The sequence below is a fragment of the Osmerus eperlanus genome, chromosome 5 (genome assembly GCF_963692335.1).
Source record: "Osmerus eperlanus chromosome 5, fOsmEpe2.1, whole genome shotgun sequence".
NCBI lineage: Eukaryota > Metazoa > Chordata > Actinopteri > Osmeriformes > Osmeridae > Osmerus > Osmerus eperlanus.
The window spans coordinates 4,270,193-4,298,116 of NC_085022.1; the positions used below are offsets into that span (position 1 = coordinate 4,270,193).

Genomic DNA, 27,924 nt, shown 5'->3' on the forward strand with positions numbered 1-27,924 from the left:
TCCCATAATCTTTGAAAAAACACAATTACTGAAAAAATAAAAAGCTAAAAGCACACAAATTCTGGTAGCAATTTTGTCTTGGGAGCAATTTATTTGTATAGGCTATATATTTACATTTGAGGTTATAACATAATTATTATTATACATTACATACTGTATATATCAGAGTGCAGGCGTAGAGTCTACCATAGTTGTGCATGTAACATGTTGTAACAGCATGCTCTCCTATGCTTTCTCTGCGATTGTGTACAACGCATTAAGCTGCCACAGATACAAAACTTTGGTTCAATAACCCTTTCTTGGAGTAAAAGCATTGCTTTGCATAGGAAACAGTCACATTGGAAGCTAAACATGTTTGAAGATCAGAGTAATACAAAAGGGTTTAACCAACAGCTTGAAACTGTAATTTGTTCAGAGATACATTCATGGGTAAACTGGAAGGCTGGACTTTTAGGCTAACAGCCAGAGCATCGGTGGAATCTCTGGTAAAGACACAGGTATACACAGGAAAAACATTGGACTAGGAACTGGAATAACACAACTGCAGGATTGATCCCTCTACTGTATTCATGGAACATGATTATCATCATCATCATCATCATTCTAGTCCATCACCAACATCATGATGGACCTTAGTCTGAAGGGAAGCGTACAGGACGCTGAGGTCACCCAGTCAGATGGTTACTCAGGAGGTAACTCTACCTTTAGACAACTTGCCACGTGACCTGTACGTCACGTCAGACTCAGGCTGTGTGCGTCTGTAATGCATCACAAGGAATGGTCAGAAGTGGTCCGCCCTTTAGAGATCTCCAGAGAAACCCTCCCTGACCCAGGCCACGGTAGAAGGCTAGGGGGGCTAACTAAGTGTGCAGAGTGACAGGTAGCATAAGGGTGACTTATGTCATATATGTCATATAGAAATTACATAAGGGGGTGGGACAGGTGTTAGGCTGTCATTTAGAAATGGTCTAATACACTTAAAAGTTCATACAGTCAAGAGGACATTATAAACATGGTGGGCTAGTATTCCTCAACACAGATGAAGTCTTTTCTGCAGTTCCAAACTGAGGTTCACACTGTGTCTTGGAAACGGTCCCAATGATACATACAAATGTACTAACTAACCAATACTAAAATATCAGGGTTACAGTATAAAAGTAATACTATTGCTGTGCATCTTAAAAGCTTACTCTGCTTGGAATCTTACAACACTTACAACAAATGAAAAGAAGAAAAGCTTTCTTGACTACACGTAAAAAGGCACAGTTGGCAATCCTGATTATAACAGTCATTTGGGATATTGTACTAAACAATTGGTCTTTTAGGCAACAGGCACACTATCAAGCCAACACAAACACACACTTTACACATGCATACTTCATCATCCACTCAGGCTGCTACACTCCATGTCAGTTCAGTGCCCAAAGTCAACACACAGTTAACAGTTACTAGTTCCTCTTAAACTCAGTCATCCATCTTATAATAGCAAAGTACACAAAGAGAGACCGGAAGGCTGTGAAGGCCCAGTAGAGGAGGGAGGATCTCTGGACGGGGCTCCTGGGTCCTGCTTCAGGTCAGCAGGCCCAGACGGGTCAGCTTGGCAGACAGGAACGAATGGAGCACAAACACAATAGGCTTCGGCCCGGAATGCAAATCGAACACCTGGAGGATGAAGAGTGAGACAGGCAGAGACAGAGGGAGAGAAAGAGAGAGAGAGAAAGAGAAAGAGAAAGAGAAAGAGAAAGAGAGAGAGAGAGAGAGAGAGAGAGAGAGAGAGAGAGAGAGAGAGAGAGAGAGAGAGAGAGAGAGAGGGGACAAGAGCTATTGTAACTTATGGAGTCAAGGAAGCTTAGGTTCTGTCATGACCACATCTACTGAGGTGTCTTGTCATCTGGCTCTGCCTGTACAGAGCCCACACAGCTACACCCTGGGCACCAGTCACACTGCTCACCATCTCTCCCTCCGGACCCCCGAAGTCCAGATAGAGGTTTCGTATCCCGTCATCGGCAGACAACTTGAGCTTCTCGAAGGGGTATCTGTAGAGCACAGCGCCCCCTGGAGGGTCAGGGGGCTCCCGCGTCACAGTGAAGCCCTTCTCATAGTGCAGAGTCAGCCGGACATCCTGCCTGTTCAACATACAACCTGACACACACACACACACACACACACACACACACAAACAAACATAAAATAGCTTGTGTTGAGGTGGGGCAGTGGGCCAAGACATGGCACCTCATTTTAAGACCCTTAAAGAGCGTGCGACTGCCGTTTCTTTTACTGAAGCACTTCCAGGTGTCTGAATGTAACGTTTGTGATTTACACAGCAGAAAGAGCGAGTCAGTTTAACAGCAGGAGAGAGGAAGGAAAAGAGTGTTTCCAGTGGTATTCTAGCAGCCAACTATTGTTCTCTTCAGTGGAAACATTTGACATTCTGGCTGAGCTGTTTCAACATCTGCTTCAATTCTCTTCTTCTTTGCTACACTGTCATTAACTTCTGATCTTCTCTGGTACCCTATTATTCTGCCCCAGCTTCCTGGATAATGGACAAAACGCCATCTTGGGACAGGGAACCACGAACCACAAACATTCACAAAGACACAAAAAAACTCGATTCGAACCAGCATGCAGTGTACAGAGACAGAGTTGACACGCACGTACTCACCGATGGACACCTCTTTGATAAGTTCTGCAGCGGCGTGCCCGCCCTGCACCAGCGCCCGCGTCCATGACGACAGGTCCCAGGTGGTCTCCACTCGGAACACATGGGACTCGATGCCACGCCCCGTACCCGTCCGCGTGGCAAACACCAACTCTGCCCCCTGGGCAGGGGCGCTGCGGGCACTGCCAGAGTGGACCAGTCTGGGAAGGAAAGACAGGGAAATGACAAACAGGGTCAGGGAGAGAGAGAGAGGAGAGAGGGGTGGGGGGATGGACACAGAGGGGGAGTTAGAGAGAGAGACACAGAGACAGAGGTACCTAGTAGCTAGTAGAGGGTGAGTAAGCAGAGGTGTGGACCAGGCTTCACGGCTCCATGGCACTGACTCAAACAGCAGGATGTCTTTCTCTGTCAGCGCCATGACAACAGGGCGAAACTGGTGACGGCCACCATCCAGCTGGACCTATAGGAGATAAGCAACACTTAAATGTGTGTGTGTGTGTGTGTGTGTGTGGGAGGGGGTAGGGGGTGGGCATGCACCAATGTGGATGGAAACTTCTGGTTTGATGTGACAAAGTGCTTCCTGTCATACCATACCGCGGCAACTACTAAATATACCAAACATACCCTTGCACACACCTCCATACATGATAAGGTCTTGACACATATAGCAGCTACACACTGACGCACACAATACATAATCAGTGACTATATAGCATCTCTACCATAGCTCTGTCTTGTGTGTCTTATGTGTGTGTGTTATGGACGAGAATCAGGGATCTCCCGATACGATACTATCACAATACTTATGGGGCAATACGATATATATTGCGATTCTGTGGGTATTGCGATTCTGTAAGTATTGTGATTCGATATTACAATTTCTTGCGATTTAAAACACTGGACCATGAAAAACAGTTGAATCATACATTCAAATACAACATTCAAATTCTCTTACAGCTGTCCAAGTTTTATTTCAAGTTTTAATTCCTAAATCTTAACATTAACTTAATGACTGCAGGGCAGCCAAAATAGAAAATAAATAAAAATGTGCCCTACTATTGTATAGCCCCTGTCAACTGCACACAAACTGACAGATTAAGAAATGTATGCCACTTAGGCTACTTTTAAACAATAAATAAAAGGTAAATGAAATATAAATGTATTTAAAATATAAACTTTGAAATGAACAAAAGGAAGGCTATGTTTCACTGTTGTTTGCATGTAGGCTATGCATAGCTAGTGCTTGGGTATGTTTAGATTCTTGTGCAAAAACAAGATCTTGTCAACATGCTCTGGGGTGAGGTTGCTCCTCTGGGGCAGTAACGACGTCCCCTGCAGTAGAGTGTATCTCGGCTCTAAAGTATCATGTTACAAAAACCTGTATTTTCGACCACACTATAAGGACGAAGGTCTTTGCATATAAAATGAGAGATTGATTCTGTTATGCGATTAGCCTTTTCTGAACTGTTAGGGAGCTTCCTGAAACATGTATCCAGCGTTCGTTGTTTGCTGCTAGCAGGTTTGGCTTCCTCCGCTGTTTTGTCTGATAACTCAGGATGGTGTCGAGTGATATGGGCACGTATGTTGGTGGCATTACCACGATACTTTCTTTCCGTGGCATAGTTTGTAGACAGCATTGCTCATATCTAACTTTCCTTAGTTATGAAAGCCAAAGTTCTTCCAGACGTGCGATTTAAACTGTTGAGGTGCAGCATGAATCTCGGGATTAACGTCTGACATATTTGCTGTCCAACATGTTAGGCTTTGTATTCTTACCTAGCTACGTGTGAAGGTGCTCTTCTAGCCGGAAGGAAATTGCACTATCTGTAGGATTATGAACTGCAAAGTTTTTTCCCGCCTTGAATAAAATAAATAAAAGTAGGCTACAGACAAAATATCGATTTGGGAGGCAGCGTGGCGATTTTTAAAATCGTCACACACAAGAATTGCGATTCGTAACTGAATCGATTCCCCCCCCCCAACCCATCTCTAGTGTGAGTATGTGGTACCTGCTCTGCCAGCCAGCCTATGTGTTTGAGGTGGGGGTGTGAGGTTCCCGAGGCGCTCAGGTAGGCGTTGATGTGGGCCAGTGTCTGGGGCAGCAAGGCAGCTATGTTGGTGTGGATGGTACTGAACCAGGAGCTGGCACTGGGCCCGTCCTTGCAGCGCAGGACCATCGTGTGCTGCCCGTCTGGGGAATGAAGCTCCAGCAGCCTGGACGACACAGCAGGATCCAAACCGACACATTAACACAACACACTCTGCTCAATTGTAAGACAGGACGACAGGAACTGGCATCCATACACAGATCGTAACTAGCTATCAGGGAAGTATAGCATCTCAACACCTTAACAGTCCCTCCCCACACACACACACACACACACACACACACACACACACCTGTTCTCCAGGTCAGGCATGGTGAGGTTACGGCTGATGAAGCACATCTTCAGGCTGATGACCTTCCTGTCTTTGGCCGAGATGTGCTTGGGCGAGCCAGAGTCTTCGCTGCCGCTGTAGCTAGGCGACTGAGGACGCACGCCGTCCCACGGCAGGTCCGCCACCAGGGACGGCTTCTTGAACAGTGGAGACACCTCCCGGATGTACTTCACTGTGACACACACACACACACGGTCACACAACTATTAGAGGGAGGCATCGTGAAGTATTGGCCTGCTCCATCAGGAACAGGCTACAGCAAGGGACACGCAACACCGGGTGATTAACTATCACTGTGGCTACATTGCAGCTAACCTGTTCCCTCCTGACCAATCAGATTTCTTACTGGGGTGTTGAAACAGTTCCAACTATAGTATAATACAAGTCTTCAAAGGGTGTAATTGGAAGAAGTACACTGTAGCTGTGAGCAATGAGAGAAAGAGTCACAGTGAAAGCTTGGAGAGAGAGCTTGTCTGATTGGCTGTTTGTAGAATAATTATTTAAACTAGAATAATGGATTCTGGTGCCAGATTTGGTCCAGGCACCATTACCCCCCATTCCTCCAAGAACCCAACCCTCCATTCCTCTACCACAAATCAACATCTTCTTTCCATTTCCCTCCCTCACTCTCTGAAATGCACAGTCACACTTCTGCTAATACTTACTAGTGTGTGTGCATGATGATGTGTGTGTTCATAAGAATGTGTACGTGTTTGAATATGTCTGTTAGTGTTTTCGTGTGTGTGTGTGTGACACTCCTTTGGGTCCCTCTACTCTGAGTAAAACATTGGATCCGTAGAGCTGAAGGATGAGGTCATTATTGGATGTAGGCTGGGATTAAGGTTGTAAAAGTAGCTGGTCTGATCGGCTGCTAGAGAGAAAGAGTGTGTGTGTGTGCGCGTGTGTGTGTGTGTGTGTGTGTGTGTGTAAGAGAGAAGCAGGGTTAGGGTTGTGGTGGGGCAGTTGGCCAAGTTAAGGAACCTCATTTCAAGACCCTACCAACTACAGAGCTCATACCAACAGTGACCATGAATATCTCTGCCTCTGTGTTTTTGAGTTTGAGCGTGTTACATAAATGAGTATCTCCTTATGTGTTAAATCACAAAATATGCTGAGTTCTCCTCTTATGTCCTCTCCTCTACCCTGTTTAAAGATCTCATTAGACCTGACAGAAATGTCACTCAGTTCCACTTCTGCTTTTAATTAGGCCAGCACACTAAGGACAGTCAGTGTGTGTGTGTGTGTGTGTGTGTGTGTGTGTGTGTGTGTGTGTGTGTGTGTGTGTATTCCCATGAGGTACCATCCGACATAGCAAGCTTGTCTTTTTCCCTGTATAGCCCTGTGCCCACAGCCAAGAGGCTAAAACAGGCAGTCAAATAAGATAGCAAGCCAGACAGCCAATCAAATAAGCTAGCAAGCCAGACAGCCAGTCAGCCAATGAGTCAGTCAGCCAGCAAGCCAGTTATCTAACCAACCAGCTAGCCAGCCAGTCAGTCAAACCGCTGTTTTTCTACTAACCAGAAATCCCCCTGTGGTTTGTCCAGCCCCAACCTCCCAAACCTCGTCTCCAACTGTCTCGCCCCATCCCCTCCTTATTCCCTCTCCCTACCACACTCTCTCCACTTTCTATTTCCTTCCCTCTCCATCCCTTCCAGTCCACCCCCCCCCCCCCCCCCACACACACACACACACACACACACTTTCTCCCTTACTATTTGCTTATTCCCTTAGTTCTCTGTCCCGTCCCCCGTCCCACTCGACTAGGGCTGCCAGAGTCCTAATGAGAACAGTGTGTCTGACTCCTCACATGGGCTGAGAGGAGTACAGGAGGGGGAGGGGGGCTTGTCCTACTCCACACAACTCCACTGAGGCTCCACACACATGAACATTCTCTCTCTCTCTCTTACACACACACACACACACACACACAAACAAGTACACTCTCTCACTCTTAAAAGACCCACTCGGCATGCCTTCACTCTATCTAACTCCCATGCATGAAAAGTCCCTCTGCAGTTTCTCTACAAACACAAAAACACTTGCCCCCCCCCCTCCCCGGCTAACTGTGACCTGAATCATACAACACGTCCATGCAGAGACCATGTTTATGTGTGGTCCTTTTGTTCTTATACACACCATGTGCTGCTGCCCTGGTGCTCTACTACTGGACTGGACATCCATCTGTTTCAACACACACATACACACACACACACACAAAGTCTGCCAGAAAGCAGAAAGAGAGAGAGTCTGTTTCAACTCCAGTAACAGTGCAGTGCAACTCCAGTCCATGATTCCAAACCTCAGAGAGGACACTGCTGGCGTCTGAACTCAGACAGCGTGGCCTATTTGAAGATGTTCAGACTCATGTCACATTGTGAGGAGGAGGACGGTGCCGTGTTCTGTGGGCAGCTCTGGCAGGGGAACAACAGAAAAACTCGTCCTCAATCAGGGCTGTCCCCATTTTTTATTATCAATGGCCTCTTTGTCTGTGTGTGCCATTTCCAATCCTTTATTCAACAAGACAATAGGCTCCTCCGGGAGAAACAGATGACCGTGCAAACTCAGTCTGACAACAGCATGGCTCCAATGACAGGTGTTATTAACATATGTGCCATAGTTTGGCGTACGCGTGTTTGCCGCCCAGCAAATGGGGATGATGGACACTCATGAAGAGTAACCCTTGTGCTGCCTTCGGGTCACAATGACCCGAAGGTTCACAACGACCCATCATTGTGCTGCAACAACTTTACCCAATACGAAAACAAACAAAAAGCATTTTCTTTTAACCTTTGCGCTGTGGGGGGTGTGAGATAGCCCGACGATTAAAAGAAAATGCTTCACTTTATTATTGTATGAGGTAAAGTTGCCGCAACACGTGAGGGGGGGGGTCACAATGACCCGAAGAGAACACAAGGGTTAAGCTAGTTGTGATATTGACTAAAACAACAGTATATGCTACATACTATATGAATGCACATGGTAATGTCAGACCAGATCTTGGTCCTAGTTAGAAGCCAGGATTTGACCAGAATGTGGATCAGGTCTGGACAGGAGCCCCTCCTCTCCTTCCCCCCCAGGCCTGGGCCCTGGCTGTGGAGCCAACCTGGGGTCAGGCAGGTCAGGCAGCTAATCACCAGAAAATGTGTTGTTAATGTTTAGTGTACATGCCACAGTGGTCTGGAAACACAAAGCTCATTCTGACAAACCCTGGTTAGGCCTGGGGAGGCTGCTCCGTTCACAAACACCACAACTCAACTATCCGACAGGCTGACAAACAGTGACAGCGCCCTGGGACATTCCTGCATTCGAGGGTCCCAGGTTGGAGCATGAGGAGAACTTACATCATCCACTCTACTTCACCGCTTACAATGTCTAAACAAGAGTGGGGTGGAGTGGTGGATATAATGATGGATGGTTAGATGACAGCTGAAAAGAGGGATGGATGTATTAAGGGTTGTTTTAATAATATGACATCTTGCATTTTTTTGGAGGCAACAGAGATACCTCATTTGACAAGCTCAAGTGAGAGCAACTGCCTACCACACCAAAAGACTAAACTCCCTCGATCTTACTCTGTTTGTTCCAGGTTCCATTCCGGAACATTAACCACACAGTGCATGTGCACACCCTCACAGGTTTCCTAGATAGGGGCCAAACACTAAAGTGCACATTCACATCAATGACAACCACACTCAATCACTTAGCGTATGCAATGAGGCCTTATCTAGACCTCCATGATACAACGGCTTGTAATACTGCGGTCACTTTCCTGTTTACTGATATGATAGCGTTGTTGATATAGCTGATCCCGCCCCCGTTCAAAAAGCACATCAACAGTGGCAGAGCGCTGAGAATCCGAGGACTCGTTACACAACATAAATACATTCCACCTCTGATAGTTGATAGTGCTGATCAAAGCCCTCGAGCTTCTACTGATATGCACTGATGAGATGACACTTTGTTGCTTCAGTATGACTGACGGGCAAGTTTGTCGCGTCTGGGAAAGTCCTGACGTCTAGAAAGTTCACCATGCTGACATATCCGTCTACCTAAAAACCTTCCTTTAGCTTGGTCAACATGCTTTTCTGTCGACATGTCCTTCAATGTGAGAAACTGCACTGTAATGCTGATATGGCAACGCGTTGTGTCTAATACTATTTCTGAGAACTAGTTTGATAAGAGAAACAAAATCGAAGCGTAGGTGGTTGTCGGTAATGTATAACCTGGCCTTGACAAATCCCCGCTGTTGCGTTCTCAATCTTACCCTCAAGCGTAACCTCCTTTCCGGCCTTTTTAAGCGCCTGCACCGCCAGATCATGCGTAGCCTCCCTCAGGTCGTTCCCGTTGACGGACAGGATAGCATCGCCGACCCTGAGAGCGCGACTCTGGTCTGCTGCCAGTCCGGGAAAGATCTTGGATATGAGGATGGGCATTCGGTTTTCTCGGCCCCCTTTGATGCTGATTCCCAAGCCGCCGGACTCCTGTTTGACCACTCGAACTTTACGCACTGCCTCTGTGCCAGATTCTGAATTGATGGAAACTTCGCCATGTCTCGAACTAAAACTGGACCCAGGACTGCCGTAACTGGATCCGGGGCTACCAAAGTCAGAGTTCGTACCATTATCACGAGCATACTTGCCAGAACCCGGACTATTTAAACCGTAGTTCCCGTCGTAATGACCCCGGTTAATGCCCCCACTACCGCTGCGCCCTCGACCACCGTTGTTCGGTTGCTGCTCTTGGTTCAGGAGTTGACCGCGGTTCGAGTTTCCCGAAGCAAGCCCGGGATCGTTTCCGTTAGACACTCCATTTCTTAGGCCTCCTGGAGAGTTGTAATCCAAGTTGTTCCCTTGTCCACTTATGTCCAACTCTGCGGTTAACGTTAGAGTCTCGCGAGTCAATTCGGCCGAAACTCGGATCCAACGGTCCCGGAGCAAAAGGTCCAGTTGCCCGTTTTTGTCCGCTCTGGTCCAGACAGCCATCCTGGTAGCCTTCTCCGGTGCGGGTTTCAGACTAAACTCATGCTAAACTGTTTCTTCTTTTTCAAAGTGCGTACGAGCCCTGCACTATATCGACACACCCACTTACGCACAGATTGCGGGAAACTGAGGACAGTAAAAACGGATCCAAATAGAGGGAAAGGAAACCACTGCCCGTGATAGACTGGATTGTTGAGAGTACTGTTCAGCTGAACGAGCAGGGCAGAGTTGACTGGCTTTTGGAGTAAACTCAGAGCCGGATGCCGGAAACAACCAATGAATGTCTGTTGAGATTACTTATTCATGAGAAAGGCGGCGTTAAAGGCCGCTGGGGTGGTCTGTCAGTGTCAACAGCTGCATGGGAGTGTACCAGGGGTTGCATGTACAGTCGCAGCACGGTTTCTAGTATTTTTTAAATATTTGCAAAGGAGGACACATAGGAAAATATGCAAGAAAACTTTGACAATTATACAAAATGTATAATTAATTAAACCAATATAATGTACTATGAGAAGGATCGATGTCTAATCAGTATCATTCTGTCAATCATAATCCTATTTCATGTTTTACTGTTATGTGAGGCTACCCTAACCATGTCTCCTCCAGATCCCGTCTCTGTACAGAATCACTCAGTACACACGAGGATCTTGGTGTTTGCACATCAATTTATTGCAGTCGAGGTTTACTGTGTGTCATCCACAACAGATATTACAGAGGCAGGAGGAGGGGCTCATCCTGTGGTTAACCTCCCTTCTGGGCCCTGGTCCTCCGGTCTGGGCCCCTGTCCAGTGGGGTATTGACAGACCTGCCATTCCCAAGGAAAACCACCTCTCTTCTGGGCCACAACAGAACAAGCAAGGCCACTCTTGGACCAAGTTACATTCAGACAGTCAGAGCTGGAACAGCATGCCATATAAGGACAGAGCCCATTCCGAGCACATTTCAAAGTCATGATGTACCTTTCATACGTGTCCAGGGGTTTCTACCGTGTTAGGGTTTTACTCCACCTTGAGTCTATTATTGTGGTGTTATAAACAAGAACTACATTCATACAGTGAACCTATCTAGGGCAAGGCAGCTAGGGAGCTACAAGGGGAGTTATCTTGTAACGCTCAGCGGGGCGCCTGTGTGTTCTCTCTCTCTCATCTCCTCCCTTCGTCTCTGCTTTTCATCTCCTCTCTCGCCTCCTCCTTCATTTGGCCTCCTCGACCCTTTTTCCCTGTCATATCTCTCTCTCTCTCCCCTCTCTCTCTCTCTCTCTCTCTCTCTCTCTCTCTCTCAATCTCAGGTGTGCATCGGTGAGTGTTGTCGGAGGCGTGATAAGGCAGACATGTGGTTTGCCCTGAACCCACTTCCTCCTGTACACACAGGAAGTGTGGGCAGGACAACCTTTAACAAGCACTTCAGCTGGGGGTGGGGGTGGAGGGTGGGGGGGCACTTGCAGGCTAGTGGGCAGGTGGGTGGGTGGGGTGGGGGGGGGTGTCTGGAGCAGGACTAGCGCAGACGGGGGTGGAGTGGGGGGTGTAAACCAACAGTCGGGTCATTCATTTGGTCTTTCTCTTCACGCTGATTGGCTGTGGTGATGAAGATGACGAGGAGGACGGTGGGTGTGGCTGGGGGTGTGGCCTGGGGGTGGCGTTCTCCCTCTTGGGCGTGTTGTTTAGGATGTCCAGGCTCCGCCGACTCGAGGAAATGACGTCGGCGACAAATTTGGTGCAGTCGGCGCAGACGTCCCTCAGGCTGCAGCCGTGGGCGTACAGGTGTGGGAACTCCTCCTCTACCGAGCGACGGGATAGGCTGCGCAGAGATCTGAAGAGGAGCACGACACTGTATTTATTTGACATGTGACAAAGGAAATAAGCCCGCCTCACCTCGCATCAACGATGAAATCAATACTACAGTTGCTGGGAACTGGAAAATAGATATGTATATCCGGTTGTGTCTATACAGTGCGTGATAGTGACAGAGATGGTGACTCACTTGTACACCTCGCTCCTGCGGCCGTGGTTCTTGGGGCTGCTGTGGAAACCGAGTGTGTATACCGGTATGTGGGCCATCTTCTTCGAGGGGATTTTCATCTGGAGAGAAGCGGTGACACACTGAAACATTGGACGGAGATTTGGTCGGCCTCCTAGCCCCCTAGCCCCCTCCCCACGAGCACGCATTCCATCACGGTACAAAGTACAATACACACACTACGGGTACAGAGTAGAACACGCACACACTGAACAACCACAAACTCGAACACAAAACCACAGAAGTTCAGAAGCATCACATATGCATACTCAAAAAACACAAAACCACAAAACCCACACTGCCCAGCATCTCCGAAAACACGCCAAGGTTCAGAACAGAACAAGTCTTTTGCACACACACACACACACAAACAAACCCTCACAGCCCAGAACCTCAAACCTACGGAGCACAGAACCACACATCCACATGGCCTGTCCACTGAAGCACAAATCAAGATCATTGACAGAATTAAAAAGCAGAATAAAATCAAACTGTGACATTGTCATAAGGCATTTAGGCCACATCCAGTAGATTTAGTATGTGTACGGTACAAGGACACAGTACAGTACCTTAGCACTGCAGGATCCACACACACACCTGGAGAGAAACCAGAGGAACAGATGAGTGAAGCTGCAATGTGAACAGGGATGACCTCAGCACAGGAGCAGAGATGGAACTACACGATGACCATGCTAATCTGTCTCACCTTCTACAGAGCAAGCAGTTGGAGGGCCAAGAGAAGAGGGGGAACTTGACTCTACAGCAGCAGCATACCTGCGAACACACAGACACACACACACACACACAGAGAGCTCATCATAATGGCCTTCACAAGTGCAGACCTGAGAGGACAGGATGAAGACAGGGTGGCCTCAGTACCTTGCCTCTCTTCAGATTGTTATAGAGCTCTTTACTCGGCAGGTACTTCTCCATCTCCGCTTTCACCAGCACACGGCGCACGTTGATGACCTCATCAACCGTTAAGGCTAGACTCTCCACTGGGTGACTGAACTCCTCCTAAACACACGGAGCAAGGAGGTGAATCATCAGAGTGGTGAGTGGGCAGGTGGGTGGAGGTGAGTGTGCAGGTGGGTGAGGGGGCAGGTGGGTGGAGGTGAGTGGGCAGGTGGGTGAGGGGGCAGGTGGGTGGAGGTGAGTGGGGCAGGTGGGTGGAGGTGAGTGTGCAGGTGGGTGGAGGTTAGTGGGGCAGGTGGGTGGAGGTGAGGGGGCAGGTAGGTGGAGGTGAGGGGGCAGGTGGGTGGAGGTAAGGGGGCAGGTAGGTGGAGGTGAGTGGGGCAGGTGGGTGGAGGTAAGGGGGCAGGTGGGTGGAGGTGAGTGGGGAAGGTAGGTGGAGGTGAGGGGGCAGGTGGGTGGAGGTGAGGGGGCAGGTGGGTGGAGGTGAGTGGGGAAGGTAGGTGGAGGTGAGTGGGCAGGTGGGTGGAGGTGAGGGGGCAGGTGGGTGGAGGTGAGGGGGCAGGTGGGTGGAGGTAAGGGGGCAGGTAGGTGGAGGTGAGTGGGGCAGGTGGGTGGAGGTGAGGGGGCAGGTGGGTGGAGGTGAGGGGGCAGGTAGGTGGAGGTGAGTGGGGAAGGTAGGTGGAGGTGAGGGGGCAGGTGGGTGGAGGTGAGGGGGCAGGTGGGTGGAGGTGAATGGGCAGGTGGGTGGAGGTGAATGGGCAGGTAGGTGGAGGTGAGTGGGGCAGGTAGGTGGAGGTGAGGGGGCAGGTAGGTGGAGGTGACAGGTGTCTCACCATCCACAGGAGCTTCCTGTCTGTTTGGGAGGTGGAGCCAGCCTCTGTGTTCTCTGTAACCTCATCAACAGAGCTGAGCGAACAGCGGGCAGGAGACGGGGGGACCCACCCTGCTACTGGCAGAGAGGCTGGCAGAGAGAGGGAGGGAGGGATAGAGACACAGAACAGGTACATAGGATTTAGTACAAAGTGGGTACTAAATTAGTATGTGTTTTCTCTGATCTCAAACTGCTTGGTCCCCTCAGTGTTTGACTGGCATCTAGCAGTGAGCCTCGTATCTCCAGAAGTAGAGTAGAGTCCATCCCCACACATGACGTTGACTTTCTGTTACACAATAGTGGAGACTATCTTCAAAGTGAGCATCCCATTACTATGAGATGGCTGTCAGCAGACAAAACTACATGATGTGGAATGGTCATATGATAGGCTGTTTATCTCAGTATCTATATATCTAGCGGGGAGTCAGGTGGCTGAGCGGTGAGGGAATCGGGCTAGTAATCCGAAGGTTGCCAGTTCGATTCCCGGTCATGCCAACTGATGTTGTGTCCTTGGGCAAGGCACTTCACCCTACTTTCCTCAGGGGAATGTCCCTGTACTTACTGTAAGTCGCTCTGGATAAGAGCGTCTGCTAAATGACTAAATGTAAATGTAAATCTATCACCCAGTTAATTGTGTCATAACGACAGGCCTCAAAATGCCTCTCCTACATAAAGAGGTTAAGAGGAATGGTTAAAGGGTTTGTCTAGTTCCGAATCGTTCAGCTACTCAGCAAGCCATCCTGTCCCTCAGTGATCCATAACACCTGTACACAGGGGGCAGTATTCCTGTAGCTAATACTAACAGCAACACCTTTAGCGAATAGACATTTTCATAAGAACGGGGACCAGAGCATCAGATCAGAGAAGCTTCAACAAAAACCCTGCAGTGTATGTCTCCCTCTGCTGGTCAGAACCGGAATTACAGTCAGTGTCACTGACTAAGACAGGTACATTTGTGTTTGGAGGGGAGTGTGGCCAGTGCTGACCTCTGTGGGTGGGGGGTGGGCCGGCCCCCGACAACGTGTGTGAGCGCGGCCTCTCCCCCCCACGCAGGACGACGGCGGCCAGGTGGGCGGAGTCTGACAGCGAGGGCAGCATTTCGCCCCTCAGCTCAGCCAGGTCGTGTTCGGAAAACGAGCGGTCTCGTTTGATCGGCGTTGGAGAGCTCTCGGCGCGACGAAGCTCCCCGCTGCCTGGAGACTCCTCCTCCTGGCAGGGGGAGGAGAACACAACTATTGTCTACTGTTTCTATTGTCATATTCTGTGGGTTACACTTAGCAACATCTACCCCAAGTTCATAGGCTGTAGTCCATCCAGTCAGAACAAGCCCTCACCTCAAATATGTTCATCTCCTCCATCTCAGCCAGAGTAGGAGCTTTGAGCAGGACACGTGGACGGGAGGGAGGGCGGGGCCCCAAGTCTGCGACTGACAGGTCAATGCAGGAAGTAGATTTGATGTCACATGGACAGGTGTAAACCAGACAGGGCAGAGAGCCAAACGCTGGGGGGGAAAGAGAACAACAACAGTATTCATGGAAGTGCTTCCATGTCATCCTGTTCCAAGTAACTGTTCCGAGATCTAGCCTAGCAACCAGACCAATCTGCGAGCTAATGGTTCATTCGCACTGGCAGATGTGTCTGACCACCCCCCCATTCAAATAGATTTTCCACTGGCATGAAAAGTGCCGGCCCAATCACAACTGTTTATCTGATATGGGGCAGGGTTTAATACGATTGCTCTGATTGATATCTATCCAATTCTGTATAATTGCTTCCAGAGGCATTTTGGTCGGTGCGTTTTGATAACGCCCCTTTGAATATTGAAAATTAACTGAGGGGTTTCAGACTAATATGCCTTTGCTAATTGGTCTGGCGATGTCAGGCTATCCTAGAGTCCACTGTTTCAGAGTCTGCAAGTTTGCTTGGTGTGATTCAGAGAGTCTGTAAGTTTGCTTGGTGTGTTTCAGAGAGCTTGGGAGTTTGTTTGGTGTGTTTCAGAGAGCCTGGGAGTTTGTTTGGTGTGTTTCAGAGAGCCTGGGAGTTTGTTTGGTGTGTTTCAGAGAGCCTGGGAGTTTGTTTGGTGTGTTTCAGAGAGCCTGGGAGTTTGCTTGGTGTGTTTCAGAGAGCCTGGGAGTTGGGAGTTTGCTTGGTGTGTTTCAGAGAGCCTGGGAGTTTGCTTACGTCTCTGAGAGCTGGGCAGACTGACAGGCCTCAGTTTGCGCTCCTGTTTGATCCCAGCTAGGACGCGCTCATGAAGAGACTCCTGCCTCTGGGGGGGAGGAGGCAGACTGCGCTCCGACACCTGGTCACACACACATCTTTGTAATAATATTGACGGATACAGCAACAAATGATAGTGTCAGTGACAGATTGATGGACACTCACTGGTTTAAGAGGAGGACGAGACCTGATGAAGTCCAGAATGAGCTCATGGGCGTTTCTCTTCACCTGTGTGGGAATGTCACCATCCACCTGCAGAGAGAGAGAGAGAGAGAGAGAGAGAGAGAGAGAGAGAGAGAGAGAGAGAGAGGGAGAGAGAGAGGGGGAGGGAGACAGAGAGAGATGGAGAGCAATAGATGGCAATGAGTGTTTTTTCTGAGGGACTTTGTCTGGACCTCCTTTAAACGTGTTGGTCAGAGGTCTCACCATGACCTTGCGTAGCTGGAACTTGCGTGTTCGGATGTCCTGCATGAGCATCTCGAAGGGAGTGAGGCTGAACTCTGAGGGCAGAGGGTTGAAGGGCTGTTCCTGCACCTTCTTCAGCTTCACGCCTTGTCTCAGCTCCTTCATCAGCTGCACCCACAGACGGGCCTGCCACACACACACACACACATATGCATACATGCATGCACATATACACATGCACACACAAACAGACACTCACACGCACGCATACATACACACACAAATGATAATATGAGAACACAAATAACTGCTCTGTCAGAGATATTTACAATTGTCAATGGTTAAGCTGATAGACATACAGTCCATAGCCACTACCTTCCTCAAACAAACGAAGAACATATTCAGAATCCTCCAAAACTCACATAACACACACGCACACACACACAGCCTCACCCAGTCTGTGTGTTTGAGTGCGTCCAGCTCTGACGTGGACTTGTCCTCCAGAGGTTCCTCTTTTCTGATCTTCTTCAGCATCTGGAGACAAAATCAGTCAATCAACCAATCAGTCAGCAAGTGATTATGCCTGAGTCTGTCTCTGTAGATGGATAGGACTGTGTGTCTGTAGCTGGATATGACTGTGTGTGTGTAGATGGATAGGACTGTGTGTCTGTAGCTGGATATGACTGTGTGTGTGTAGCTGGATATGACTGTGTGTGTGTAGCTGGATATGACTGTGTGTGTGTAGCTGGATATGACTGTGTGTGTGTAGCTGGATATGACTGTGTGTGTGTAGCTGGATATGACTGTGTGTGTGTAGCTGGATATGACTGTGTGTGTGTAGCTGGATATGACTGTGTGTGTAGCTGGATATGACAGCCTGGTTGTGGGTAGATGACAGCAGCACCTCCTTGGCGTCTCTGATCTTGGTGAGGAAGGTCTGCAGCTCCAGCGTCTCCAGGAACAGAGCTCTGCACACGGCCTGGTAGTGCTCCGGAGCCTGGGGCGGGTGGGCCAGCCGGGACGCACACAGCGCCATCACCTGGCGGTAGGAACACACAGGCCTCTGCATCGCCCCCTCCTCTCCTCCCTCCTCTCCCTCCTCCTCCTCCTCTTCTTGTCCGCTGTAGCCCTCGTCTGTGGTGGCGTTGGCGGGGGAGGCTTCGGCCTCCTGGCCTTGGTTACCGGCGGCCATGCGCTCGATGAGCCGCTCCAACTGGGGACTTAGCTCGCGCTCCTCGCTCTCGTCCAGCCCCCAGTCCAGGGCCCGGTAGATGGCCACGCCCAGGGACTGCACCAGCTGGTCCGAGAGAGAGGTCAAAACAAAATCCACCGGGGGTTTGTTAGAAACGGTGCTTGTTTCCTTTTAGGGACGTTGGGTGTGTTTGATTTGGCTTGCAGGGCGGCTTACCTTGCTCTCTGCCATAGGAGGGAGGGGGGGCCTGTCCTGGTCATCTATAGACACCCAGAGTATGACATCATGGACACACACAATAACAACAATTTCAGTTCACATATAGCTACAGTATGTCACAGTTTAGGTCTGAATAAGATATGTGTGTGTGTGTTTGTTGGTTTGTGTAGTTAAAAGAAAAGAAGACAGCATCCTAAAACCACAAAATAGACAATGGCAAGTTTACATTACATTTACATTTAGTCATTTAGCAGACGCTCTTATCCAGAGCGACTTACAGTAAGTACAGGGACATTCTCCCCGAGGCAAGTAGGGTGAAGTGCCTTGCCCAAGGACACAACGTCATTTGGCAGAGCCGGAGATCGAACCAGCAACCCCGATTCCCTAACCGCTCAGCCACCTGACTCCCTCAATATGTATTTGTCCCGGCTACAGAATATGAGTTACTGTCAGTGCTACGGTACCATTTTGTTGTCAAACTGTTGAGTGGGGTGCGTTAGCGCCTCCCCCACCAGGATCCCTTTTTGATTCCATTCATATAGCTCATTTTCGGTTGGCTACTCAGGTAACCTATCATTGTGTCTCTGTGTGTGTGTGTGTGTGTGTATTTGTGTGTGTGTGTGTGTTTGCATGGACAGACAGAGAGAGAAGCGCCTAGCTCAGATGTCAGTAATGACACCCGGGAGGCCAGAAACTCCCCATTCAGCAGCTCTCAGGAACCAGAGACAGAGAGACACAGACAGAGGGGAGGGGGGGAGGGGGGGGAGGGAAGGGGAGGGGAGGGGGGGTGAAGAAAGACCACATTCACAGAGCCTGCCCAACTGGACCAGGTACAAAGGACTCTCTCTACTTTATTCCTCTCTCTTATACATTATTTTCCACTCTATTTCCATTTCTCCTACACACACACAATCACACACACTTGTGGAGCTCTTTGAAGACCTCAGGGTGGGGTGGAGTTGGGGATTGGGGTCTAAAATTACATCCCATAAGGGTCAGTCAAGATGCTGGACAGCTTGTTCACAGTAACTGTGTGGCCAGTCACATGCCCCGCCCCCTCAGGACCCGCCCCCTCAGCAATCAGGTGACTTCAGGCTCGGAGGTTGAGTCTCTGTGTAGTGATCCACTCCTCACTCTGTCCAAAGTTGAACCTCTCCATTGGTTGTCATGAAAACAGGTTAGAGGAGAGGGGACACTTGAACTTTAAAGGAACACAGAGTGAGAGAGACGGGAGGGAGGGGGAGTTCAGGACAGAGATGATGGAGGAGGGAGAGGGGAAACAGAAGCTTGGAAGGAATGAGGCAAAGAGAGGACAGAGGGCGATGATGTGCTGATGCTGCTGTTAATGCTGACCTCACACACCAACGTTAAACTAAACACACCCCCCATACACATGACTCATACACAGAATCACCTCCACTTCCAACAAACAACAAAATGAACACAGGCCCACCACCCTACAGACTTACAGTACAGGGGCTCATCAAAGGCTGAGCCAAGGTCCCATCACCATGAAACAAACATTTAACATTAGTATAAAACTTCCGCCTGGCTGCACACAACCTGATAGATTGTAAAGTCAGCCAGTGTGGCATTCTGTATACACAACAAATGCTTGGTTCTGGTTCACCGACCTCAACCCATATCCAGATGCACATCTGGGGTCAAATAATTATATGAATCTTGTAATGAATCTCTCCAATTACAACCATCACTTCCTAGTCCTGATCCCACCTGACGAAGTTAACAAGAAATCATCGAGCCAGAGTTGTCTTTATCCCTGACGGTCTCTCAGAGTCACAAGGAGCATGACTGACGGTTAATACCTTTCACTTAGCAACGTTCTGTGAAATAGGTTTCTGATGTAACAAATTATCATTTTCGGCCTCTGCTTCTACTATCGAATGGTGCTTTGAGCAACGCAACGTCACAGGTAATCATTACCACTGACAGTAACTCCCTAGTCGTCCTGCTGGAAAGCAGTCAGCATGCCGGTGTTATTGACGGGAAAGAGATTAGATAGCTGCATTATACTGCGAGGCCAACCTATTCTGATTATGTACAACGTGGCGTCTTTAGGAATACAGCCTGATAAGGTATTATACTGGAGCGAATATGCATGGTGTAAATAATTGATAATTTACCGGTAGGCTATAGGCTACACCAAGTCGTTTGCGTGCATGGAGGTAGTACGACAAATGAGCGCTTTAAGAAGACGTTGTTCAAAACAATACGTGTGAATGAATAGGACTACAGCTTTCTCAAAATAATTTAGACTAGGACACACAGGCCTGTGAGTTAGTCTACTAATAAGTTTGTGCATGTGTGTTTTGATGCAGGTGAAAGTTGCAGAGATTTTTTTTAAAGAGCTATACCGTTGGTACTCGTCTCCTGCTGTAGACAAACCGTCCCGTCTCTGAGGAGGAGGATAGAGGACGGATCCTTCACCCGGTAAACTCCGCCGGTCACCGTGACCGGGTGCGGCACCCTCAGGGCTCTGCAGCACTGGTAGCATACGGCCCAAGCCTGCTCCTCGTTTATGGGCTGCTCGTAGGATTTCAGCACCTCCTCCAGAGACAGTTCCCGTGGGTCGGTCAGGTCCCGCGCCTCTACCCGATCCGTGGGAGCGGACACTCTTGAATCCTCTTCACTGACGCTTCTGTTTGTTGATCTGGCCATAGCTGCGGTACCGCTGAGCCCATTCTTCACATCGAACCCTCCGTAGCCATCGAGATAACTGTGTGGCTACCTCGGTTCCGTTTCCCTCTCAACAGGACGCCGACTCAACTGCCGCAGCTGTGAGTTTCCATAACAGCGAATGAAAGCAATCTTTGATCTGCAGGAATGTCAATCAGCGGCGAGGAGGCGGGAGAAGGAGGCAACCTACAGCATACCCCGAGTGGCGCAATCCTGGCAACTGCTATCCGATAGGAGTAGTGACAGGGGGAAATAGAGAAACTTGTTGAGAATCTTCAACCACCACCCGTTGGCACCGCTATATTGGTCATATTTCAATGTTGAAGCAATTTATTTACAAAGCCAGGTGTTCAAACGCAGGTTTATACGTCCAGTTCTCCAACGACAGCTCTACTGCAGAGCATCTTCTGTGCTCCGCCCCTGGCTCGCGCAGGAGCATCGTCACCAACCAGAAATGATCCCCAAAAAACAATCAATGTGGAAAATAGTCTACTAAATAAGACAGTCTCGTGGACTAGATGTAGTAGGTTCTTGTAATAGGTAAGCCTACTTACTAACTTGATTTTCAGTAGATGTTCAAATTAGTAATCACAACTGGTGGGTTATCTAAGCGGATCTCAGTAGACAAGTTATAGCCTACTCAGCCAAATTTAAAAGAAAGCAGTAACTTCCATCTCACTTTTTCGTCTAGCCTTTTTCCTTTGTAGAGGTTATCAGTTCACGGGCATAGCCTACGTCCTCTTTCGGCTGCCTCCGTTAGGGGTCGCCACAACGTTTCGTTTCATTCAGTTCCGTCAGTTCACAGGAATACAACCTTGTCGAATATCATGGTCCGTGTACCTTGTGGCCATTGGTTTTTCTATTTTGCAACCCGTGTTGACAAACGCAAAATAGGGCCGTAATATCGTTTTGTCACTTTAGTAAGTCGAACACACATTTAAGTATAACGGCTTGTTTTTGGTTGTTTCGTTTTTTTTGGAATAATGAAATAACCATATAACACAAATGGTATAACGAGCCATTAATTGTTGTTTTATTCCATATCCTTTATGCTGATATCTGCAAAAGATAAAAAAAATAGGCTCGTAATATCGATTTGTCCATTTCGGAAGTCAGAACCAGATGATGGGGAAATGCGTGGTATCCATTGTTTTGTTTTATTTTGGAATAACGGAATAAACATATAACACAAATTTTATTACGAGCCATTTACTCGTTTGTTTGATCGGCCGTATTATGCATACTGGCACAAGTGAAAAAGAGAGAGAGGGGGAAAAATGTGAAACTATTGGGGGTGTTATTACTTGCGAACACCAGAGGGCAGCAACGACTAGCTTTAAAAAAAATGTTCCTGTGATCTGCAGGCCTACAATCTTGACGACATGGCAGCAGGTTCTTTAGTAGAAGACACACACACCAAACTGAAGGCACATGTTGACCGCGTTTGCTAGTTGCTACTTAGTTAATAAATCTTTGATGAACCCAAGTTTCTTTAATATATATTAAGTTTCTTTAATATATATTAGAAACATTACAAGACGGGGCTCCAGTGTGTGTTCAAACAAGGCCAAAAGTGCCAGACGGTATCAATCACACCCGTACAAGTAACACTCCACGCCCCAACCCTCCCTCCCCCCACCTAAATGACGCTTTCAGTTCTGTTGTATGTCTTAATGAAGTGCATTGAGGCAATCATAGTAAGAAAGTTGAGGTCATGCGGTCTAGTACTGTACCGTAGTACCGGGGCAGCTTCTCCACACAGGGCTATATCGCACTTGGCGTTGTTACTGACAATGATCGCTACCACTGAGCTTTTTATGAAAGCGATTTTCCACTAAATAAATGTCAAGCTTATTTACGTTTTTGGGGGCATAATTTCAGTTAGCAGATGGTACTGTTTGAATCGCGATTCCATCTTCTACTGCCGGTAACGTCGTAGAATAATCTTCAAAGGGGGTTCTTTATTCATGAATGAATGCAATATGAGTAGACTAAATTCCTTAAAATATCACGAGAAGGGAAAAACTTAAAAGGACGTTTAAGTCATAGAGATTAGGTCAATTTTTACACCGGTCTGCCAAATGTATTCGTTTTGATTCAACGATGAGGCTGCCTCTTGCAGGGGAAATGAGAAGACATCTATTTCATTCTACACTTCACTCGTATTTTCAGTTGTAAATGAGCAGCAAAAAAAAAAGCTTTTAAATCTATGTAATCTTTATAAATAATAAGTATGCATTTTTATATAAAATATACAGAAATATCAGTTGTAAAAATGTCATTCAAAAACGGACCCCTGTGCAACCGACGCAAGCAAGCACACCCTACAATTTCCCCAGAAATTGTACCCTCTCTAGTTAGTGTTTAAATTACAACAAACTACTTCAAAACTTCAATTTGAGAGAAAACTGGATAAAGTATTTATTGAAGTAGGATTAATAAAGAAACAAGTAGTTCCTAAAATTACTGCTCAATGCATTTAAATCAAAAAAGGTTCATGTGGCGAAGAAGGCCTTATTCATTCAGTTATACTCAGCCATTTACACAATCATGTGGTGGAGGAAGAATGAAAAATAAACATGTAAAAATCTTAGATGATCACATTTTGAAAGGCATTGTATTGCTTGCTCGCCCCATAAAGGCACTGCACTAGTAGCCAAAGTGTATTGTGAAATGTATTATTACTAGTTCAATATTAAACTGAGGTGTGAGTTAAACAAAGAAATCCCCTGTTTCCCCATATGCCAAATTATTTAGTTAAACAGTAACAGCAGTGCAACCATGGACAGGAAGTGAATATCATAAATGAAGTTTACACTTCATCATTTTGAAATATACGGACACACCCCCTGTTACTCTGATGCAACTGTAATGCAAAGTAAAACAACTCAAAGACTGAAGTACCTGATTAGAAAACCAACAAAATTAAATATTAATTTAGTGTGTATACACATATATAATTAACCAATTATTAATCTAAGGTCAAACAATCAAACACTTAAACCCTTTATAAATAAATAAGAATCTGATCAAGATCCAATTTATTATCAAGCATTCACTCCCAGATAATACTGGTCTTTAGCTCGGTGCTCCAGGAAGTGTGCATCTGGATCCTAGACTTTCTGACTGAGCGACCACTGGTGAGGAAAATAGGCAGCCTAACATCTTCCACCCTCACCTTAAGCACAGGAGCCCCGCAGGCATGTGAGGTCATCCCTGTTTACCTAGCACCAACACCACCCTGAAACGAGCTGATGACACCACACCTCTAACGAAGATGGGAGGAAACGCGGTGAGAAAACAACCTCTCTCTCTCTCAATGTGAGCAAAACGAGAGCGGCGGTGAGAACTCAACCTCTCTCTCTCAAAGTCAGCAAAAAGGGAGCGGCGGACTACAGGAAGTTGCTGGTTGAAACTACTGAAGGGTCTACACCCCTTAACACGTAAATAGAGCAGAGGTGGAGTCTCCAGTTTTATGTTCCTCTGGGTCCTCATCTACAGCAACTTCACCTGGTCGCTCCACACCGACACAAGCAGCACTTCAACAAAACGGAAGCTCAAGGAGTTTGGCTGGCCACAGGCATCCTCCCCAACTTCTACAGATTGAGTACCATTGAGAGTATTCCCTGTGGCTGCATCACAGACTGGGGGTCGTAGTAGACGTTCTGGAGTATCAAGCTCGGACTAAACGCTAAAGAACAGCTTTTACCCGCAGGCCATAAGATGCCTTAACAAATAACAGTCACCTCACACCATCACTACTTCACATTTGCTATAGCCACTACACTTTCAGAAACACAGTGACACATCCCGTTTCTGTTCATTGTATGTTGAAATCTGTCCTTTTTTGTCTTATGTGTGTATATACACATATATTCAATGTGGAGGTTCTAGTTAAATAGGTTTTGTACTTTCTAGTTTACTCTAACAAATTGTTTATATCCTAGTTTAAAGTTTTTACATTCTAGTTTACACTCAGTGTCGTTTTTGTTTTAATTTGAGAGGTTTTATGTATAACTAACTCAAGAATGTAATTGCCGAGTGTTACCTTGTGTAAGCTGTGCAAATGAAATACTTTGCCTTAACTTTGATCCCTTCAGGTCACCAGATGGCTTCTTCTGGACGGGCTGTTATCAGTGATTTACAAAGAGGTACCTTTGAGCTATGAGCCGTATATAATATAAGCGATAAAGCCACAGATTCAAAATTATTTCTTAACCGAAAGTCACACCCCACAACACATCTCTGGTTTCAGTTCATGTCTGTGGTTTCTGTTTTGGATGTTTGCCAGCTGAAATGGTACTGTTCCCGTGCCAACAGGAGATCAACATCCAGCTTCTTCTGCTCGTTCTCGGTGTCGACCATCCTGTATCCAAGCATGGACATGGCGCCCTTGCACACTTCCTGGATACGCTTCACCTTGCTGTGGGCCAGCGACGATCGCCAGGCCTGCGACACGTCCGCCGCGTTCCGGGACGTGATCTGGAACGCCTCCTTCTGGGTGCCCTTGCCCTTGCCGTGGGTAACCCTGTAGATCCACTCCTGCAGCTTCTCTGTCATCTCCAAGCCCACAAACTGGTACATTTTGTTGATCTCCTGCAGTGGGTTGCGCACCATGTCCTCGTAGCGGACCATCTTGTAGCGTCCGCGCAGGAAGTCCGGCGGCTTGAGCACCGCCGTCTCATGGATTCTCACGTGGCTCCGACACACCTCCTGCATGACGGCATACAGCTCTTTGGCGTCTGGGTCCTTGCCCGTCCTCTTACCCTCACAGTCTCCCTGCTCCAGCACCAGGGCATTGTCTTGACTCAGGGCGTTGGCTGCCTGCTCCCTGGACCGGGCCACGGCCCGCGGGTCCCGGATCAGGTGGATGATGCGCAGGTCGAGGGTGGGGTCCTGCAGCAGCGGGTAGAGAGACTCCAGCTCGAAGAAACGGACCTCCTTCAGGACCACGTGGCTGTAGGTCTGGCAGGCGTCGGCCGCCTTCTGCAGGCCGCCGGCGGAGATGCAGTGCTTGCGGCAGGCGGTCTCGTTGCTGAACAGGTGCCTGGGGGTGAGGGGGCAGGAGGGCGGGGAGCAGAGGGCCCGGCTGTGGCTCCACATGAAGATGGAGGAGAGGCTGTGCTGCTCAGGCATGTAGGCGTCCAAGGTCGACATGTCGCACTGGAAGATGCTGCGGAGCAGGTCCCTGACGGCCATGCGCAGGGCCCTGGCGCCAGGCCTCTTCAGCGTGGTCCACACGTGCCAGGCGGGCTCCATCAAGTAGAACACAGACGGGTTCTGGCTGAACACTTCGCCCAGAAAGGACGAGCCCGATCGCCATGATGACAGCAGGAGGACGTGCACCTTGCCCTGTTCGGGGCGGGGGCCGCAGGGGATGATCTGGACGTACCAGCCGAACAGCAGGAGCACTGCAGCCCCCTGCAGGACCACTAAGAGCAGCAGGACTGGAGGGGTCAGTCTGCAACGTGACATGGCCTCCAGATCACACTGTCTCTATGGGTGTGCTGGAGTCTTTTGGTCCTGGGTCTTTCCCCTCACTCTCCCTTTCTTTCTGGGTCTCTATCCTGGCCTGGTTCTGGAGTCTGGGAGTGTTTCGGTGGAGAAGGAGAGAGAAGAAAAGGAGGGAGAGAACAGGCATGTTAGTCAGATAATGGAAAACATGTGTGCTCCAGCGGTGCTCCTATAGAAAAGCAGCACATATAGGAAACTTGCTGGAGAGAGATCATCTGATTTACAGGTTGCAGAACCCCGCTGGATAGCATCCAATAAGCTGGGGTTGTGTCATTACTTCTAAATGCAGTTCAGGGTGTTCTCTTTGTACTCTCTAGCTGAATCTGTGTCCCAGAACAAGCGACTTTGAAATGAAGTTTTGATTTCATAACAGTTAAAATGGCCAACGGGCAAGCCTTGTCTAAACATTGCAGGACAACGATCCTATTTCAGAATGGACCTCAAATCATCCTGTCAATCATGTACAGCTCTTCGCTATAGAATTCCATTACAAACGTAATAAGAGTGCATGTTGTGCAGTAGAAACTACATTCAAATACTAAAAATGAGAAACAATTGCTGATTTGTGACCTTGGGAACATAATGTACCCAATGCACGAAGCAATCCAAGCCAGACTAGACCAGGCTACTGCAACATCTGCTGAAACTGTCCAAATGGTCCAACTGCAAAATCCCCCTGACCTAACACTATAGGGGAGGGGGCGTGGCAGTGTGTGTGTGCTTCCACAGTGTGACTGCGCGTGTTTTACTACAGTGTGTGTTACTACCAAAAGTGTAGAGAAGACGAAGAGGAGAAGAGATACAAACAGACGGCTAGGAATGTGGAAAGATCTACACAGATGGACTAACACAGACAGGCACAAAGAACACACAGGCACAGAGAAAAGAAAAAACAAGAAGCTGCGGCTACGGTTACAGGTTTTACATTGTTAGTGTGTTTAAGAGAAAGAACAGAGATTTAAATAACATTTATATGGGTAATTTGATAAGGGTTGATAGCCTATATCAATCAAACTGCTATAACTAAACATCGGGTGTAGAGAGAAGTTGAAAGCATGGAACCTGACAGTAGCCTATATTTTCATTGGTAAAACAGAATAAGGCTCCTATTATAAGATAAGATATACCTTTATTCGTCCCACAATGGGGAAATGTACAAAGTACGAGATATTATAAAAAATATATAAAAAAAGATAACACCAGTTGCATATGGAGACCAAATATAAATAAACAAATATAAATATTGCACAGTAGTTTGCACTTTACGTGTGTCCATTAGTTATAGTATTTTAGTCTGGAACTTTCAAATTAATACACTAGCCTACTCCATCTGCTTGATATTCAAACACTGTGGCCTCGGGTTACTGGATTGTTTTCTTTTTTGACCGACTGTCCCGGAAAACGTATATTCTTTCCTGGGATTGCTTTACACCACGAGCTATTCTAGCTCATGGAAATAAATAAATTAAATTAATGGAAATTAAAATTAATTTCCATGAGCTAGAATAGCTTGTGGTGTAAAGCAATGGCCTTTGGTGTATTACGTGTTTTGCTCTAGTGCGATCGAATCCCACTTCATGCGAGCCTGCAAATGTTTTATTTTGTCTACATTTATTTTGTCGTTAATGGTAATGTAGTGCGTACGCAGCTTATACTTTCATATTCGCCGCAGCAAATATGAGATCCGACTTGAAAATAGCCAGTAATATGTTTGTGAATTTGTGATGAATCTGGTGATAGAGGCAGACTGATAGGTGCACGCACCGCTGGGAAACCAGTTAGTTCGGAAACCAGTAGG

The 27,924-nt window shown here is 47.7% G+C and overlaps 3 protein-coding genes across 3 annotated transcripts; all 3 read right to left on the reverse strand.

Moving 5' to 3' along the window:
* Positions 1-68: 68 nt before the first annotated feature.
* Positions 69-10,321, reverse strand: sntb2 (syntrophin, beta 2). Its single transcript, XM_062461226.1, has 7 exons — positions 9,363-10,321; positions 5,060-5,270; positions 4,669-4,873; positions 2,977-3,119; positions 2,663-2,859; positions 1,952-2,142; positions 69-1,662 (listed from the first exon to the last, which is right to left on the reverse strand). The coding sequence occupies exons 1-7, from the start codon at positions 10,078-10,080 to the stop codon at positions 1,570-1,572; spliced, it is 1,758 nt and encodes a 585-aa protein (XP_062317210.1). The 5' UTR covers positions 10,081-10,321; the 3' UTR covers positions 69-1,569.
* A 510-nt stretch (positions 10,322-10,831) lies between these two features.
* Positions 10,832-21,042, reverse strand: spire2 (spire-type actin nucleation factor 2). The gene is made up of 15 exons (XM_062461227.1): positions 20,291-21,042; positions 17,913-17,956; positions 17,409-17,801; positions 16,958-17,038; positions 16,526-16,690; positions 16,265-16,351; positions 16,061-16,181; positions 15,214-15,380; positions 14,866-15,088; positions 13,842-13,969; positions 12,973-13,110; positions 12,800-12,867; positions 12,663-12,690; positions 12,058-12,155; positions 10,832-11,886 (listed from the first exon to the last, which is right to left on the reverse strand). The coding sequence occupies exons 1-15, from the start codon at positions 20,592-20,594 to the stop codon at positions 11,622-11,624; spliced, it is 2,310 nt and encodes a 769-aa protein (XP_062317211.1). The 5' UTR covers positions 20,595-21,042; the 3' UTR covers positions 10,832-11,621.
* A 3,821-nt stretch (positions 21,043-24,863) lies between these two features.
* Positions 24,864-26,087, reverse strand: chst6 (carbohydrate sulfotransferase 6). Its single transcript, XM_062460771.1, has one exon. It carries the CDS (start codon positions 26,085-26,087, stop codon positions 24,864-24,866), a length of 1,224 nt encoding a protein of 407 aa, XP_062316755.1.
* Between the last annotated feature and the right edge of the window lie 1,837 nt (positions 26,088-27,924).

Coding starts and splice junctions, on each gene's coding strand:
- sntb2 (XM_062461226.1), bottom strand. CDS start 10,080: ATGGCTGTCTGGACCAGAGCGGACAAAAACGGGCAACTGGACCTTTTG. Junction 3,120..4,668: donor TAGGCTGGCTGGCAGAGCAG/GTACCACATACT, acceptor TATCTCCTATAG/GTCCAGCTGGATGGTGGCCG. Junction 1,663..1,951: donor GGGGTCCGGAGGGAGAGATG/GTGAGCAGTGTG, acceptor TTCATCCTCCAG/GTGTTCGATTTGCATTCCGG.
- spire2 (XM_062461227.1), bottom strand. CDS start 20,594: ATGGCCAGATCAACAAACAGAAGCGTCAGTGAAGAGGATTCAAGAGTG. Junction 15,381..16,060: donor TCTGCCCAGCTCTCAGAGAC/GTAAGCAAACTC, acceptor TTTCCCCCCCAG/CGTTTGGCTCTCTGCCCTGT. Junction 15,089..15,213: donor AGGAGATGAACATATTTGAG/GTGAGGGCTTGT, acceptor TCCCCCTGCCAG/GAGGAGGAGTCTCCAGGCAG.
- chst6 (XM_062460771.1), bottom strand. CDS start 26,087: ATGTCACGTTGCAGACTGACCCCTCCAGTCCTGCTGCTCTTAGTGGTC.